The sequence below is a fragment of the Echeneis naucrates genome, chromosome 5, assembly GCF_900963305.1.
Source record: "Echeneis naucrates chromosome 5, fEcheNa1.1, whole genome shotgun sequence".
Lineage (NCBI taxonomy): Eukaryota > Metazoa > Chordata > Actinopteri > Carangiformes > Echeneidae > Echeneis > Echeneis naucrates.
In genome coordinates, this window is record NC_042515.1 from 16,105,146 (window position 1) to 16,120,870 (window position 15,725).

Sequence of the window (15,725 nt, forward strand, 5' to 3'; positions counted from 1 at the left end):
ACACATATTTACACTTTATCGAGCCATGAAGTGGTGCCGGCATCGGCTGATATCCAGGCTTTGGAGCTTGGAATAACTTTGGCTGAGGGAGATCCAAGGCCAAATAACAGGGCTTCCCTTTGGTTACAATAAATACTCCACAGATGTCTCTGATACATTTTATGTATAAATACATTCAGTATCCTTCTGAGATTCTGAAAGTAAACCCTCAACCAGATATTTAACCGTTAAGACTGTATTGTCCACTGGGCTGCTATGTTTTGTAGAGTCCAATCAGCCAATGAGCACCACTAACATCATGCATCCTTCAGCAATGTACAAGCATGAGGCACATAAGAGAGTGCCAAGAGCTACAGTACTACAAGATCTTTTCTAGCAATAAGTAAGAGTCTGGATAAGTGGGGGGAAAAAGAAAAATAAAGACTGCATTAGCATTGTTATCACATGAAACAAACAAGGAAGCTGGAGAACAGGGTCAATTGGGCTAATTGGCACAGATAAATACAGAATGTGTTGTGATGGGTACAGTGGAGTCTGATTTGAGGTTAAAGTATACAACCCATTATGTTATGCAGCCTAAATTCCCAGCAGTGCACATTTTGTACCTCTCACTCCAGGCAGGCTGTTACACAAATAACATATCTTATACATATTTTATAAACAAGGAATTATAGTAAAAAAAAACAAAAAACTGTGCGCATCTGCTCAGCGTTGCATGACTTGGGGCTTTGGCCAGATTGGGAAAATAGTCATTTAAGATGTGTACATTTTGTACAGAAAAGCACATATATAATAAGTAAAGTCAAATGCAAACGCAAAACACGGAAATGAGGATTTTACAAAAACAGCAGATACACCTCTGATAGTACCTTTTTTTCCCCCTCAAAGGCATTTTATCAATTCAAAGAGCTACTTCACAGGGTCATATAATGATAAAGGTATGACTACGTAATATCCTTCAACTTTTACCTGAGTTTCTAACATAGCTAAATATTAAAACGCAAAATGTTGGGACAATTCACCCCCATCCACACATCTGCATTCATAACACCCCACCCCAATATAAAACCAAAGACCCATGCCATTGCTTTTGGAAAATCTAAACAACTTCGGTCTCAGGTTAAATACATCAAACATCAGCAGTGCATACTCACTTATTGGAGGAGAATTTGGAGAATATTGAAAGTATCAATTTACTACAGCACCAAAAGTATGACTGATGTTTTATGATCCAATTTTTTTTTTTTTTAAATGAAACACGATTCTGGATCTTTTATCAGGAAAAAGTGCACAAAAACAAAGACGTTTTTTTTTTCCTACAGAGGGTGTGGTATTTAGAGCTGAACAACATTTGATTCATGATATTAACAGACGAGGTGTGTTTTTACACTGCGTTAAGACGTGTTAAGTATGACAAGATTATAGGCTTTGAAATGCTGTTTGTCATTTAAAGAGATACAGAAAAAAGCATCACAAAAGTTCACAAACTTACAAGTCGTGTAAATCCATATTAAGAAGGCAACAATCAAAATAACTCAAACGACCTTGGTTATTCCTGTCGCCTGTGTGTGTATGTACAGTATGGTCCAAGAGTCTGTATGTGTCAGTGGAGTACTGCAGTGCTGAATTTGTTTTATTAAAAAGACACAAAATCGCAGTGAGGGATGCCAAGACCTATCAGGCAAGACAGATAACCGAATCATCCCCACAAATATTGTGTTTGTGTGTGTCCACAGTTTGTGCGTATGCGCACACGCATAATCTGCCACATAAACAGATTTGTATATCAGTGCACGGGTACAGGAAGTTTCCCCCTGTCTTTAAACGTAGCAGCAAATAGTGGGTGGAAGAAAACTTGCATTTTCATAAGAAATCCCGCTCACTTATGACCTACTTTCACCCAAGTAATCGGGCGTCTAATTAAATTGGCTTTCTGGAGAAGTTCAGTGACTACAAAGTCGACTCTTCAGTAAGGCTGGTCAGTCTGACACTGTCACTAATCCTTAAAATCAGAGCGGAGCTGAGAGCAGACAGAGGGATCCCGGTGGGGGTCCTATTACCATTTGCATGAAGGATAAATGGCAAGTGTGGTCCATATGATGTAGGATGGTTCAGATAATTATCTGGCACTTTGGCCTCACATAGAGTACTTATCTCACAAATGTCTGAACTGTATATACTGTTTGTGTCAAGTGCGTCTGCACTGGTCTTCTTTTTCTGTATTTTTGCTGGAGTTAGCACTTCACAAAACAGATAATACAGATCCTCCAGTCCGATCCACCAGGGGCTCAAGCTATCTTTATTTGTGCTACTGGACATGTGCTTTGCTGTTTGCAAGGTCAGCAACTAGACAGTCTGATAACCAGAGGGCCACAAAGGACACACCCACACAGAGATGAAGCGCCAGGTATTAAATGAAGACTTACAAATGTCAAGCACCAGGCGTTTGTGTGTGGAGACCCGTAAAAATGTTTCTTCCTACCTCAGACCAATGTCCAAAACAATTGAGGTAGGGAAAATAATAAATTAATAAAAATCATAGAACAGTAAAAATAAAACACTCCTTGTTGGATGTAGTTCAGTTTCAGTGATACACTGTATAAAGCGTAATTTTCCAGTGATGTCTAACCCAAGGTCATCCACTGTGATGAACACACAGAATGACCGTCCAATGTTCAGTGTTTGCACAACCACAATGCTGATGGACACAAACAGTCTAGAATGAAGAACAAAATTTCCATTTGTTAGGCAGCATCGCTCTGGGATTTCAAAGTGGTCCATCTCCCGACATTCAGATAATAGATACATGAATACACAGGTCTCCGAAAAAATTCATCACTCACTGTTACACAAGGTTTCTGAAACCTTGCTGAAATAGGAGAAGGACACTTTCTTCTTTTCCTTTTTATACCAGACTGTGGTATCTTTCATGTCAGAAGAGATATTGTTCTGCCTGGTGTATCCATGGCTGGGAAAATGTGTTTTATCTTGTCCAAGTGGCATCACACCTGAATGGCACTTTCAAATTAGTAGTTAAAAAAAAAAAAAAAAAAAAAAAAAAAAATCTAGGCAGAAAATGTCCTCTTGCGTTTTATAAAATATTCCAACTCACCCTTATCACTTTGCACCATGACAAAAAACACCTTGATTGCCGTGGAAACAGTGATGTCAGCGATCCATCTCATAACATAATGTGAGCATATCAGTAGCTGAAAGTGCAGGAAAGTAGTTGACAAAAGAACAGAACCATTTTCAGTTGTCACCTCTTCCTCCACACCTTTGACAGCCAGATCTTCACTGTCTTGTCACTAGTGAGAGAGAAAGAGAGAGGGAGAGGGGAGAGCAAAGGAAAGTGAGAACACAACAAAGAGAGAGAGAGAGAAAATAAAACATCAATCAGACAGTCTTTCCTCTCAAAACAACCCATTGTGCAATCACAAAAACAATGACAAAGTACACAACACACACACACCCACACACACTTCAATAAAGACCCTTCTCAACAGTGTCAGGGAAAAAAAACAAAAAAACACCACCACTCCAACCTCTTTGCGGTATGATTTGTAATTCTGCAACAAGTAAATCTAATCAACCTCCCAACGACTCTACTCCCAACTGACTGTGCAGTTTAATTTTCATTTTCCTGCACATTCCCACAGTGCAGCTCACAACACCATGGACTGATCAGTTAGGCACGACATCAGCTTTTCCATTAACACGAGTTTAAGAAGTTAGCTTGGCCCTTTGGAGGGTGTTAGAAAACATTAAAAGTCATTTGACTGGATTCTGTGTGAGAACTAATGTTGTTTAAAAACAGTTGGGCCTTTTCTGAATTATGCTTATCTGCTTCTTTCAGCATATCATTCTTGGACTAGACCATTGTTACAGCAGCCCGATAGCCAGATAGCCTTGCATAAAGACTGAAAAAAGGGGAAAATGTAATAGAAATCAATCAACCAGCACAACTTCAGTTTATAAGTTTGTATCTCTTTTTAATCAATACCTTAAAAAAAATGTTGCTGAAACAAGTTGGATTTTTACAAGCCACTCAGTAGCTAGCTTCTTCCTCTTGGTTTTTTGTTTCAAGCTAAGCTATCGGCCAACTGACTAGAACCTTATGTTGAACCAACAAATGTGACAATGGAAATGGTTTTTGTCATCTAACTCTGAGCAAGAAAGAAAATGAATTGTGTTAATTGAGGTAGAGCAATAGGTGCAGCAAACAAATTTGATCTGCACAGATGAGAAATCCATAAATTATTCTGAGCAGGATTTGCAGTCATTTGTTCAGTCAATGAGAAGTTGTTTGTCTAGGCGGAGGCAGTGGTCTGCAAAAAAACAGGAATCATGATGAAAGGATAAAAAACAATAAAATAAATAAAATATATTGACATTTTTAAAAAAGGTAACACTGAGAGCAAAAATAGAAAAGGGGGTAGAAAGAGAACAGGAGCAAACAGGGTATAGGTACTACACATGGAAAGAAATAGAAATAGGAATACAAAGAAAGGCAAAAGAAAAGGTGGAAATTAGTTTAAGAGAGTACCAGAGGAAGGGAGGGTTGGTGAGCAGAGAGAAGGCAATCACGGGAGGCTGGTGGCCCGGCCTTTGATGGCCAGGACCCGTCGAGGAAGACACGGGGTCAAGCCTGGCACATAGCTCCATAGCTTCACCCTGCAGTCACTGAGGTCGACACAAGGAGGGAGGAAGGGAGACGGTGAAGAACAAGAGAAGCAGGATTAAGGTAGAGTTAGAGAGGTCAAACATGAGGACACAATTAGCCACAGAGAAGGGAACAGGAAAACAGAAAAAAGAGCATGTGATCATTAAGATTAAACATGATGAAAAAAGAGAGGTGGGAGAAGAGAGGACAGAAGGAAGACGCAATAGAAAGTTAATGAACTTGAGTGCAAGGCCATTAGTTAATTGAGAAGAGAGCGAGAAGAGCGAGAAATGGACGCAGCTAGACTACAAAGACCGCACTATGTCATTAGGCTAGCCTGATGCAGCTCTCAGAATAACACAGAACTGGGGAAAACTACTGTCAGCAAATAATACAAAACCCACCGTGATCACAGCCTCTGTACTTTCCTACATCCACTCATCCTCAAGCCCTTTCATTTCAAAAGATGCCATTATTTCTTGATGTATTAAATTGAGCTTGCATTCACTTTTATTTGTGACATAACATGACCATGACAATTCATTTGTTGGGGTCTCCATGCTAGCAGGTGATATATACACATTTACAGTTTTAGACTAAAGGTAAACTTCTGTTCACTGTGAAGGTGTAAAATTTGGTCAGTGCTAAACTCTGGTTAACGTGTTTTAGATGATTTCAATGGAGCTCTAGAGCAACATGAGTTATTGGCTATAGAGGTAACAGAAAGACTAAAACATTTCTGGTCTAGTCTGTGTCTAGTCTGATTATATTTCAATCAGCTCACACTATTATAAAACTAACTTGTTATACTTAAGGATTTAGAATAAAATGCCTTTATTTAGATAAAAAGGTGTCTTTTACTGCCAAATAAGAAATAACCCAAAAATCTGACTCTTAATCCCTTCATTACATTAGTTGCACACTTTTAATATTTTTAAATGAATGGTGGTGGAAGAGTGCAACTTATTTTTTACCTGGACGCAGTGAAGATCTGCCTCGAGTTGGTACATATAGCATTAATGGGGCTGTCATGGCCCCTGACCTCTCCTATGGGGGTGAAGTTGTCTACGTTCCACACTTTCAGCATCCCACCCCGGCAGCCGCTCAGCAGCATGGGCCGGCCAGGGACGTATGCCAGAGCGCATACCCAGTCCTTGTGGGCGTTGGGGATTTGCTGTGGAGACATGGCAGAGAGACATCAAGACTCAAAGAAGAGAGGGAGAAAGATGTGACATGTTTCGGACATGTCAGATTAAATAATAATAGAGAGGTTTTCATGCACTTATTTGAATTCTTTGGGTTATTACATTCTTAAAATTGTGACAGGAAAACATAAATGTTGAACGTTTAATTTTTAATGGATACAAATTAGTATCAGTAAAACATAAGGACATTTCTTAAAGCCTATTAAAAAAGCAACAGCACAGAAATAACCAACATATGGTCAGAACTGACACTTTCACCTAATCCAAACCTTCGAACTACAGAGCTACTACACTGTAAGTGCAAAGGTATATTTAAGTCTTGTTTTAGGTTAAATCACACCATTTTTGCATACAATGAAATGTTATTTCCCAACTTTTTTATTTTATGATCATAGAAAAGCTGTAGACATCCAGCTCAGCTTTAACACACTTCAAAAACAAGCATCTTTTATTTTTATGTGTAATCTATGCAGTGAATGAAAGAAAAAAATTAAGAACAATTAAGTGAATATCTGTGAGAAAGCACCAATACAAAAGGACAAATGTAAAACATGATTGGCCTAAATACTATCAGCGTCTTTAAATAAAGAACAAACATCCAAAATCCAATTTGGTTTTTGTATGAAGCTTTATCAAACATCTATTATACCTACTCTTTGGGGTTTGCTGTTGTTTTTTAATCTGTTTACGTCAACTAATGCCATAATAATTTTGCTCTAAAAAGTGCTGCATTAGCAAAAGATGATCACTTTTTATGATTTTTATCTACTTTTTCCTGTTGTGTTCTTCCTGTAATTACTTGTACTTTTTAAATACACATAACAATACAATGTAAGTTAATTTCCATCGTTATTCCACAAGTACCACCATCTATGCTGTAGGCGTTTTCATAAAACTATGCTTTTTACCCTGAATAGTTTTCTGACCAAAAACTTCATCTGAGGAAAAAAAAAGGCTCCACATCCTTTTCTGTTTAGTGATTGTTACAAGTCCAAGCTGAATACAAATGTAATAGTTTGTGAGACATTAATATTTTATAATTTACTCAGTACCATATGATCTTCTGCAGACGTTAAAAAAAAAACAACAAACAAAAACAAAACATGAATCAGTCATTCACAGTGCAACATAAAAACAACTATTTGAAATGACAAGATCACCTGCTGGTAAACAGTTGGTAATCGTGGGTGCAAATGGACAGGAACTATTTAGATTTATATTGTTGTCTCATGATAAATAGCAGACTAGAGACAGCATTAACCTGTGAAATAATTTCATTCAGGACACAAGATTTTTGTCAATCTTGTAGATTCATTATCATAGACATTCAATCTCTGCTGGTCAGCTGTGCTTAATCAGGCACATCTGGCATCAGTGATCATGATTTCTGTGTAATACAAGAGTTAATTACTTTTCCTAAGCTTCTGAAACAGAAAAGCAACAGCTTTTCTTTCTTCAACTTATGAGCATGTCTGTGCCTGTTTGCCTCGTGACCCTACACTCGCAGTGTACAGACGTACGTGAAGTCCACTCTGTCCCTGACGACTGTCTTAAAGTTTGAATTCAATGATAAATTCTTCCAATTTGAAGTATACTGGTTTCGGCCCTATAATATGTGACCACTCCCTTTTTCCCCAGCGATTTAATTGTTGAGGGCAGCTGTGGTATGAGGCAACTGGCTTAGGAGGAGGCTCAGGCTGTTCACTAAACCGACCAGTGCCCCAATCCCCAGCCTCTCAGTGCACCAGGGTGTGATTGGCCAAGATACTGAGCTCAAAATTGCAGCGTGATGGTGAATGATGTGATCTTCAGCATAGAAATGTGTATATACGTGTAAACGTATTGAAAGAGCGTGAGTGCTTGATATCATTAGGAAAGTGATATAAAAAGTGTAGTCCTGTCAACGCATTCATTATTATTATTATTATTATTAAATAAGTTATATCTATATCTGGTGAGAAATGCACCTGCATGCACAAAGAATAAAATCAATAGCTCACTGTACAACTCACTAGCTACAGTGCCCATCAAGATGACATTTCAGCAGAGCGGTTGCAGTTTGGACCATGGATCTACTTTAATTTTGATCAGTAATACATCTGTGAACTTCCTTGAAGGCATCTTGCATAGTTGTAATGCTATCGAGCTCAAAAATGTATCCACAGACATTAAATACTTGCCAAAAGTGTTAAAAACTGCCTGTGTGGTAGTTCCTGCAAAAGCAAGTGTCTCCAAGAGGACATTTTGCCATGATGACTCACACACAGACTCACAAGTTGAAAACAATACCAGCCACACACTGTCACGGCCAGTAAAAACAGGGAAAAGATTGGAGCGGCAGTTCAAAAGAGAGATACCCATCTGCTGCTGGTTGAGAGTGGAATAGGAGCTGTAGATAAGGAATAACAAATACAAAAATAAAGAAAAACTTCTCACATACATTACATCTTCCTCAGTGTCTGTAACAACTTAACACCAGTGGGCAAAATATGTTAATGCTTGCCAAAAACGCACAGAGAGAAACACAATACTGTTGCAACAGTTGCATAAGCATGTTGAAAAACCAAGTAAATCACACTTATAACTTTTAGAAGGTATATTTGGTTATTTATCAAGCCACTGGGAATCACAGAACCACAATGTCTAGTAATTATACAACAAATTGCTTCACATATTCCCCAAAGAGATACATGATGGTGTATGCATTTTAACACGGGGTCAGAGCGGAACAGCTTGCAGCAGCAATCCTGGAGGAGGCAAGAGTTTCGGAGTCTACTGTAATATATTCTATTATACCCCAAGCCACAATTTGATCCTATTACATAATTAGACAGAGACCTCTGAGTTAGTGGGGCTGTAAAATGGATTGTGGCTACTTCACAAATGAGTTTAAGGTCATATGCTACAAACCACTGCTGGTTTATTTCAGCCTTTGAGTAAAAATAATAATGTCCAAAGTTCCTAATTTTCCTCTGCAGATAAACAACGGCTAAATCAAATTTATACACAAAAACCCAAGAAATAACTGCTTAATATGCATATTACTATGCAAATGAATAAGCCATATCCACCCACAAGGTGCACTATTATCCATGATTAACATATGCAGGCAACAGGGAATGCTCGGGAGACTTTGCTGAAGTTAGTGCTTGCGTACGAAGACACACACACACACACACACACACACACACACACACAGACATTCTTTCGTCTGACACCTGTAGCTATGATTTGTGTGGGGTGCAAAGCTCTGATGTTAACACATTTGCTTTCATGCCACATTACATATGAGGACACTCTTTTGACTCCCTCCACAGAGTGAACAGTCTGCGTAAAAGGAAGACATGAAGTGGGCACTATGGTAGCAAGAAGGTGGCCACCAACTCAGCTCTCTTGCTGGCAGCACAGCTTTTTAATTTCACAGCTGAGCCCCTGTTGAATAACAAGTAAAATACAGTCTCCACCAATATGGACGGAGTTGGTGTGACAACAGAATATTGCACAATTTCGTTCAAGGCATCTTGCCCAATATGGCATCTTGTCCACATTGGACAAACCTGATGGAAAGCACATTGCTCTGGCTTGTCGTCTGATTTTTGCTGATACAAGGTCAACCTAAAACATCACTAAAATAACCACAATTAGTTTAAATTCAGCCCAAAAAAAAAAGCACTTATTTCTCTGCTGCAGAGGCTTGATAAACACATCCATAGGGTTTCCTTGGACATTGATCATCATACATATTATCTATGCAGTTTTCTATGCAATATTTATTTCCAAAAACTCAATAACAATATTCTGCTTTTAGTTTCTGTGCATCAAACACATGGAATTATCTACCAGATCGACATCAAAATGATGATCTCATATCATCTCATCTCAGTGTGCAAATGGTTTCACTGAGTATTGTCCTGATTTTAAATTCTAACTAAGAAACCCTTAAGGGCCTTCACAGCATGTTAGCCAGTGAGCTTTAATATAAGATTAAGTCATTATTTCTGCCTGTTTTTGTGCCTTTTTTTCCCCATTGATGAGGTATGAAGCGTCACTCAGGCGATCTAATCACAAGTAGTATCAGTTCACACCAGGTATTGAAATTCATCTTCATATGCATCACAAGGGACCACTTGTGATCGGATCTTACTTCCCCACTTTGTATGCAAATTAACATGTATGATCTTGTTGCCCTTAACTGATCTGACAGACAAGAGCATCTTTGGTGTATGTGTCTATGTGTGTAAGAGAGAGACAGGTACAGATGGGTGAATAGATTGAGTGAATCACTGCAATGAGCACAGCTTAAGGTTTTATACAACTGAAATATTTTCTGCATCTTAGGACAAAAATAAAGCCAATTGCAATTCTTCCAAATACCACACGAGGCAGGCTCTAAAATCTAATTTGTTTGTTCTTGACAACTGTATAAAGACTTAAAGGCCTGTGGAATTTAGAGTGAATTGCTTTGAGTCACGGGTGACGAGGCAAAGGTTTACCACAAACCAGTACACACTAAAATCTCAGCACCATGAATGCCCCACCTTCTTTGTCCAATTTTTTGTGAGAGGATAAGCAGAGTAAGGGAGTGCCATGATGGAAATGGTGGAACAGAAGCCCTGTCTGCACTTCAAAATCTCCTTCAGATATATGCTGGTGCCATCATAGGTCAATCAATTTAGCTTTTACATTTATTGTAAAAGCATTTAAAATGCACATCACAAAATGTCACAGCTCACAGTGACATCTTGGAAATATCAGTACATTTTCTGTCAGTGAATCAGTAAACAGCAACAGTACACTTTAGTGGTAATAACACTTTCAGCATCATTACTGACAGGAAGCATCTCATTGCATTTATGACCCAAAGCCACGCTCTTCTTTTAACCACTGTACTAACACTCATCTACACTTCATATGCTGACATGGACAGACTAACATCACTCACCCGATGAGAATTAAGAGATCATAATGAAGCATTAATAAATAAATAAATAAAACAGCCTCAGAGTTTCTGCAGGCAAACATCACATATTGTCATGACCAGCACTGAAGCACACTGGTAGAAAAAAATGCAAGCACTTGTTGCGTCAGTTTTTAAAAGCACTTGGATGTTTTCAGCGTCTTTGAAACGGTAAGAAAAAGACCTAGACATGTCTTATATCTTATATATTATTATATATTTGTTATTATCTTATATAGACACACACATACACAAACACACCTGAGTGAGTTCCTGCTGTTCCAGATCCCATTTTTTGATCCCATTGTCCCTCGAGCCGCTGAACAACACGTCTCCTTGGACAGCCAAACACTCAATGCCATCATAATGCGGAGGCTCAAAGTTGTGAGCTGGGCCGACATTACCCAAGGTTCCCTCTGCTACGTCAAACACCTGAAATGCAAGCAGACAAAAAGGAAGTTATGACAAAAACAAAACCTTTCTGCACCTCTGAGATAAGTGGTGGGTGATACTTGTTAATTCCAGAGCGTGGTTGTTACCTTCACATAATGGTCTTTGGAGCCAGTGATAACTTGGTCTTTGCCCAGGAGAGACTGTCCCACTGTCAGACACATGACAGAGCCGATGTGGCCTGTCAGCTTTCCCATTGCTTGCATCCTACACACAATACAAAAACAGACATACATGCACACCGAATGAAGAGCAGCCGAAGTCTGTGAATTTCATTGCTTAGAAAATCTATTCTATTTCACTGAATGAAATGCAGCCACTTCCTGTCTCACGAGTGAAGGAAATCTGCTGAGACACAGCTGCTAAAGGCAGTGATGATACTGAAAAATATTTAATACATTCATTCATTATTTCTGGGTGGTTCTAATGCATCATTTAATGGGTCTGAGCCTCTCAGCATAAACTGTCTAGTCCAATCTGCAGAGGCATAAAAACTGAGGGGAAGATGGAATTGCCATGGGTCAGAAATGGAAAAAGGGGGGAAAAAAAACCCAAAACAAAACACGGAGACACCAGTGGGCCACTGAGTTTCTGTTAATCTCATGACTGTCGATGCTTACTGTCAGATAATCAGATAAATAAATATTCTTACAGCTACATCCAAGTCTAACAGAATTTAGAAGTGGCTGTAAAGAGATTTGTGATCGTACAAATGAAGCTGAACAAAATATGATGGTGATTGAACATGCAAGTTCCCAGAATGAACAAACAACTAACCAGTAGTTGAATGACCCTAACCAGTAGAATGTTCATTATAAATTCATTATGAATTAAGTGTACCTGTTGAGATCCCACATGCGAACAGTGTTACCAGCAGCAGCATAGAGCACAGATCCAGGAGGGTTGAGGGCTATCTGGTTGATCTGACATTCCCCCTGTGCAAATGTTATTGTACGGGTGGTGGTACCAGCACACGCGTCACCTAAAACCACCTGTCCAGATGAACTGTGGACAGTAGAGACAAGCCAAACAATGTCAGAAAGGGCAGGACAAAAGGCAAGGAAAAGGATGATCAAAGGAAGGACAAACAGAAGAAATTAAGAGACAAAATTTACATAAATGCATTTTTTAATCATACATTCCCTCATTTAATTGGTCTACAACTTGAAATAGATCACTGAACTGAAAAGATATATTCCTAAATCATTTCTATTTAATATCTGCTATGATGCCTTATCCCTGTGTTTAACAGCTTTAAAAAGTTCCATCTGGCTGGTTGCAACGATGAAACTTACGTGAGTGTGCGGACACACTTGGCTGAGTCGCGAATGTCCCACACCTTGATGTAGGAGGTGGAAACAGAGAAGACCAAACACGAAGAAGGACAGTATTTGACTGACACCACGTTGTTGGGGTGGCCTTTGAGGGTGGCAATCTCCTGACCTGTGACCAGGTTCCACATCTTACAGGTGCGATCTAGAGGACGAGGGGAAGTTCAAACAGGCACACGTTTTTTTGTTTTTTTTTAATGTTTGTTTGTTTGTTTTTTTTAAATAGAGACTACTTAATTCATGTTTAGCAACAGTGCAACATTTGTTTTCATTTGAGGAATGAGATGACATCATCAACACATGTACACAAATGTAAATGTATGCTGGTGAAGTGCAGACTTCACAATTAGCTTTGTATAAACACACGCTGGCAAACAAGGGGAAACAACCAGTGGGCTGCTACAATTAGATGATAAGATAAGATGTTAGATCTTATTATAAGATGTTACATATTATTTGTTTAATCCATAAACAAAGAAATACAAGAAGATAAAAACTTAAGGATGTTTCATCATGTTTAAAAAAGACAGACAAGTAGAAGTACACCTGCACACCTGTACCTGATGACACAGTGAAGGATATGTACCTTTAGAGCCGGTGAATAGCAGCTCATCTGTAGCATCCACACACAGGACAGGCTTTGAGTGGCCCTCAGCTACAGAAACACACTGCAGGGGTGCAGTCCGACCCCCCTTCACACCTCCAATGGGATTGATCACACCCCTAGAGATGACACACACACACACACACACACACAAAAAGTCATACCCTTCTTATCATAAATAAGTGGTTAAAACTACAGATGTTCGTACAATAAAGACGAAGGCAAGATCACAAACATGCACACGGAAACACAAAAATTCACACAAGAAATTATTAACATTCAAAGGAGACAATGCAAACCTATACAAAGCTCACTGGATACACAACAAGGATGTGCCCTAAACACACAAACAAGCATATATACAACTTCCTGTGTGTGCTAAAGCCTATCTCTCTGGGTCTGCCTTTGCCCCAACCCTGCAGCTCCTCTGCTCTGTTTGTTGTGAAACACACCAATTAAGGCAGTAGAACAGTAAGAGCTCTTTCTCCTGTCTTGTTTTCACACACACACACACACACACACTCTTATATTATGTGCATTCAATCTCTATTGCTGAACCTCTGAGCCACACAATCCTTCCAATCCATGTCCCACTGACAGGCCACAGTCCCAGAGTGCCTACAGAGCAGTCAGTAGAGTGAGACAGAGCAGGGAGAGGGTGAGAAGAAGAGAGGGGAATGTGGGAAAATTGGTCCCTGGTGGGATTACTAATGACATGACTGGTGGTTAGTGTGTATATCTGCGTGTGGGAGAAAGTGAGGTAGAGTGCTCAACAGTGAGGGAGAGCCAGTGGATATGGGGGGAGGGGTGGATGATTATACAGAAAACTTGGGACAAATTTGTTTCTGCACAGAGTAAGCAAAATACAGAAGAGTGTGCTTGAAACTTTTCAAATAAGGCGACAAGCTCCTCTGCATTGTCAACACATACGCTGAAAACAACAGACACACCTAAATAAAAACGTCGGCTCATAAATATAGACACCAAATCATACATTGCATTTGTATTTAATAGTGCACAACAGCCAGAAAAAAATGCATGCATGTCTGCCAAATCTGGCAAAAAAGAAAAAAGAAAAAAAGAACTGACTTGCACAGAATAAGCACAAAACAATTACTAAGACTGGTCAGAGCCTGGCAGACAAACTCCAAAGCAGACTGCAACTCAAATATAAACCAGAGCGCAGCATCCTGAGACGTCATCATCACCACATGCAGCATTCATTCTCTGCTAGTCGGCTGGGAGCTGACTCTCAGATCAGCACCTCCACAGGCAATTGCTTTTTGGGACTAAGGGGGCTGTGGCACATGTAAGTAAGTGGGGAGATTTAACAAGTCGACAGCATGGTCAGATTATCAGCTTCTGCAGAGCTGTGAAACCTGACTGTGATGGAAGGCGTAAGGAGTGAACACAACATCACATTATCTGCCTCACTCTCTTGCTTTGTCCAGTTTCATTTTGGTAAGCCTGGTAAACAACTAATGAACAGAAAAAGAGGGGAGGATAGATTTGAGAAAATAAGAGAAGGATAACTCAAATTGCCATTTCATTTGAATGAACTTTATTACTCTATTATTCTGTTAATCCAAACCGGTAGTCAAGAGGAAGTTGCGCACTCTCCTCACTGGTTAAGAAGCTAATTAGACAGATTTAACAGATAATGTTATTTTTGTCTTGATGTATAATTCAAAGTCAGCTAGTTACAGCTATTAGAGCTGAAGACTGTACAGATTATTTCCCTTACCTGCCAGGAGACCCTTGCAGTGGATCAAATACTTGCTTTTACTATACTTTCTATCTAATGCGATTCTCTAGTCTATGTATTCCAAATGGTAGAAACTGCTGCCCTTCTATCTGCGCCTGTGGAAGATATCATAGAGCACTGTGTTATGCACTGTGTAAGAGCTGCTAATGGATGTTGCGGGGCCATGCACCAAGAGACCGGCAGATTAATAAAAACATGGGGGGAGATCAGTGTGTGCTCTCTGCAGTACACTGAAAAACAGCCAGAGAGGCCTTGGTGAGAGGTGAATCTACTTGTGCATGTGAGGAAAACACAGAAACATAAGAACTGGCTCAAAATGAAGAGAACATTCTATTTTTCAGCAGTAGTTACATACTTGCTTTCTTTTTGACTGAAGGGTATAAGCTCACCGGCCACTTCACTACGTACACCTGTTCAACTCACTTTAATGCAGTATATCAAATTAGCCAATCACATGGCAGCAAGTGAGAAAATTTAGGTAGGTGGACATGGTTAAGACGATCTGCTGAAGTTCAAACTGAGCATCAGAGTGCAACAGAAAGGTGATATAAGTCACTTTGAATATGGCATAGCTGTGCTCGGTGGGTTTATCTAAGTATTTCAGAAACTGCTGATCCGCTGGGGATTTTCATACACGACCTTCCTAAAAAAGGAAAAATATCCTGTGAGTAGGAGATTTTAGGGCGGAAATGCTTTTTTGGGTTCACAAGAGAAAGGCTGAGCTGATATAAAGGCAACAGTAACTGAAAT

At 39.4% G+C, this 15,725-nt stretch overlaps 1 protein-coding gene across 2 annotated transcripts in view; it reads right to left on the reverse strand.

The window, feature by feature from the left end:
• Positions 1-3,066: 3,066 nt before the first annotated feature.
• kif21b (kinesin family member 21B) overlaps positions 3,067-15,725 on the reverse strand; it is a 51,203-nt gene continuing 38,544 nt past the window's right edge. The window contains exons 27-33 of one of the 2 annotated variants that reach the window (XM_029501782.1): positions 13,193-13,329; positions 12,571-12,751; positions 12,116-12,280; positions 11,365-11,482; positions 11,087-11,257; positions 5,638-5,837; positions 3,067-3,308 (exon numbers count right to left, since the gene is read on the reverse strand). In XM_029501782.1, the coding sequence (XP_029357642.1) occupies positions 3,260-3,308; positions 5,638-5,837; positions 11,087-11,257; positions 11,365-11,482; positions 12,116-12,280; positions 12,571-12,751; positions 13,193-13,329 (1,021 nt within the window). In that variant the 3' untranslated portion in view covers positions 3,067-3,259. Of the gene's footprint in view, positions 3,309-4,583; positions 4,684-5,637; positions 5,838-11,086; positions 11,258-11,364; positions 11,483-12,115; positions 12,281-12,570; positions 12,752-13,192; positions 13,330-15,725 lie in introns of those variants that run through there. The other variant, XM_029501783.1, reaches the window with a different exon arrangement.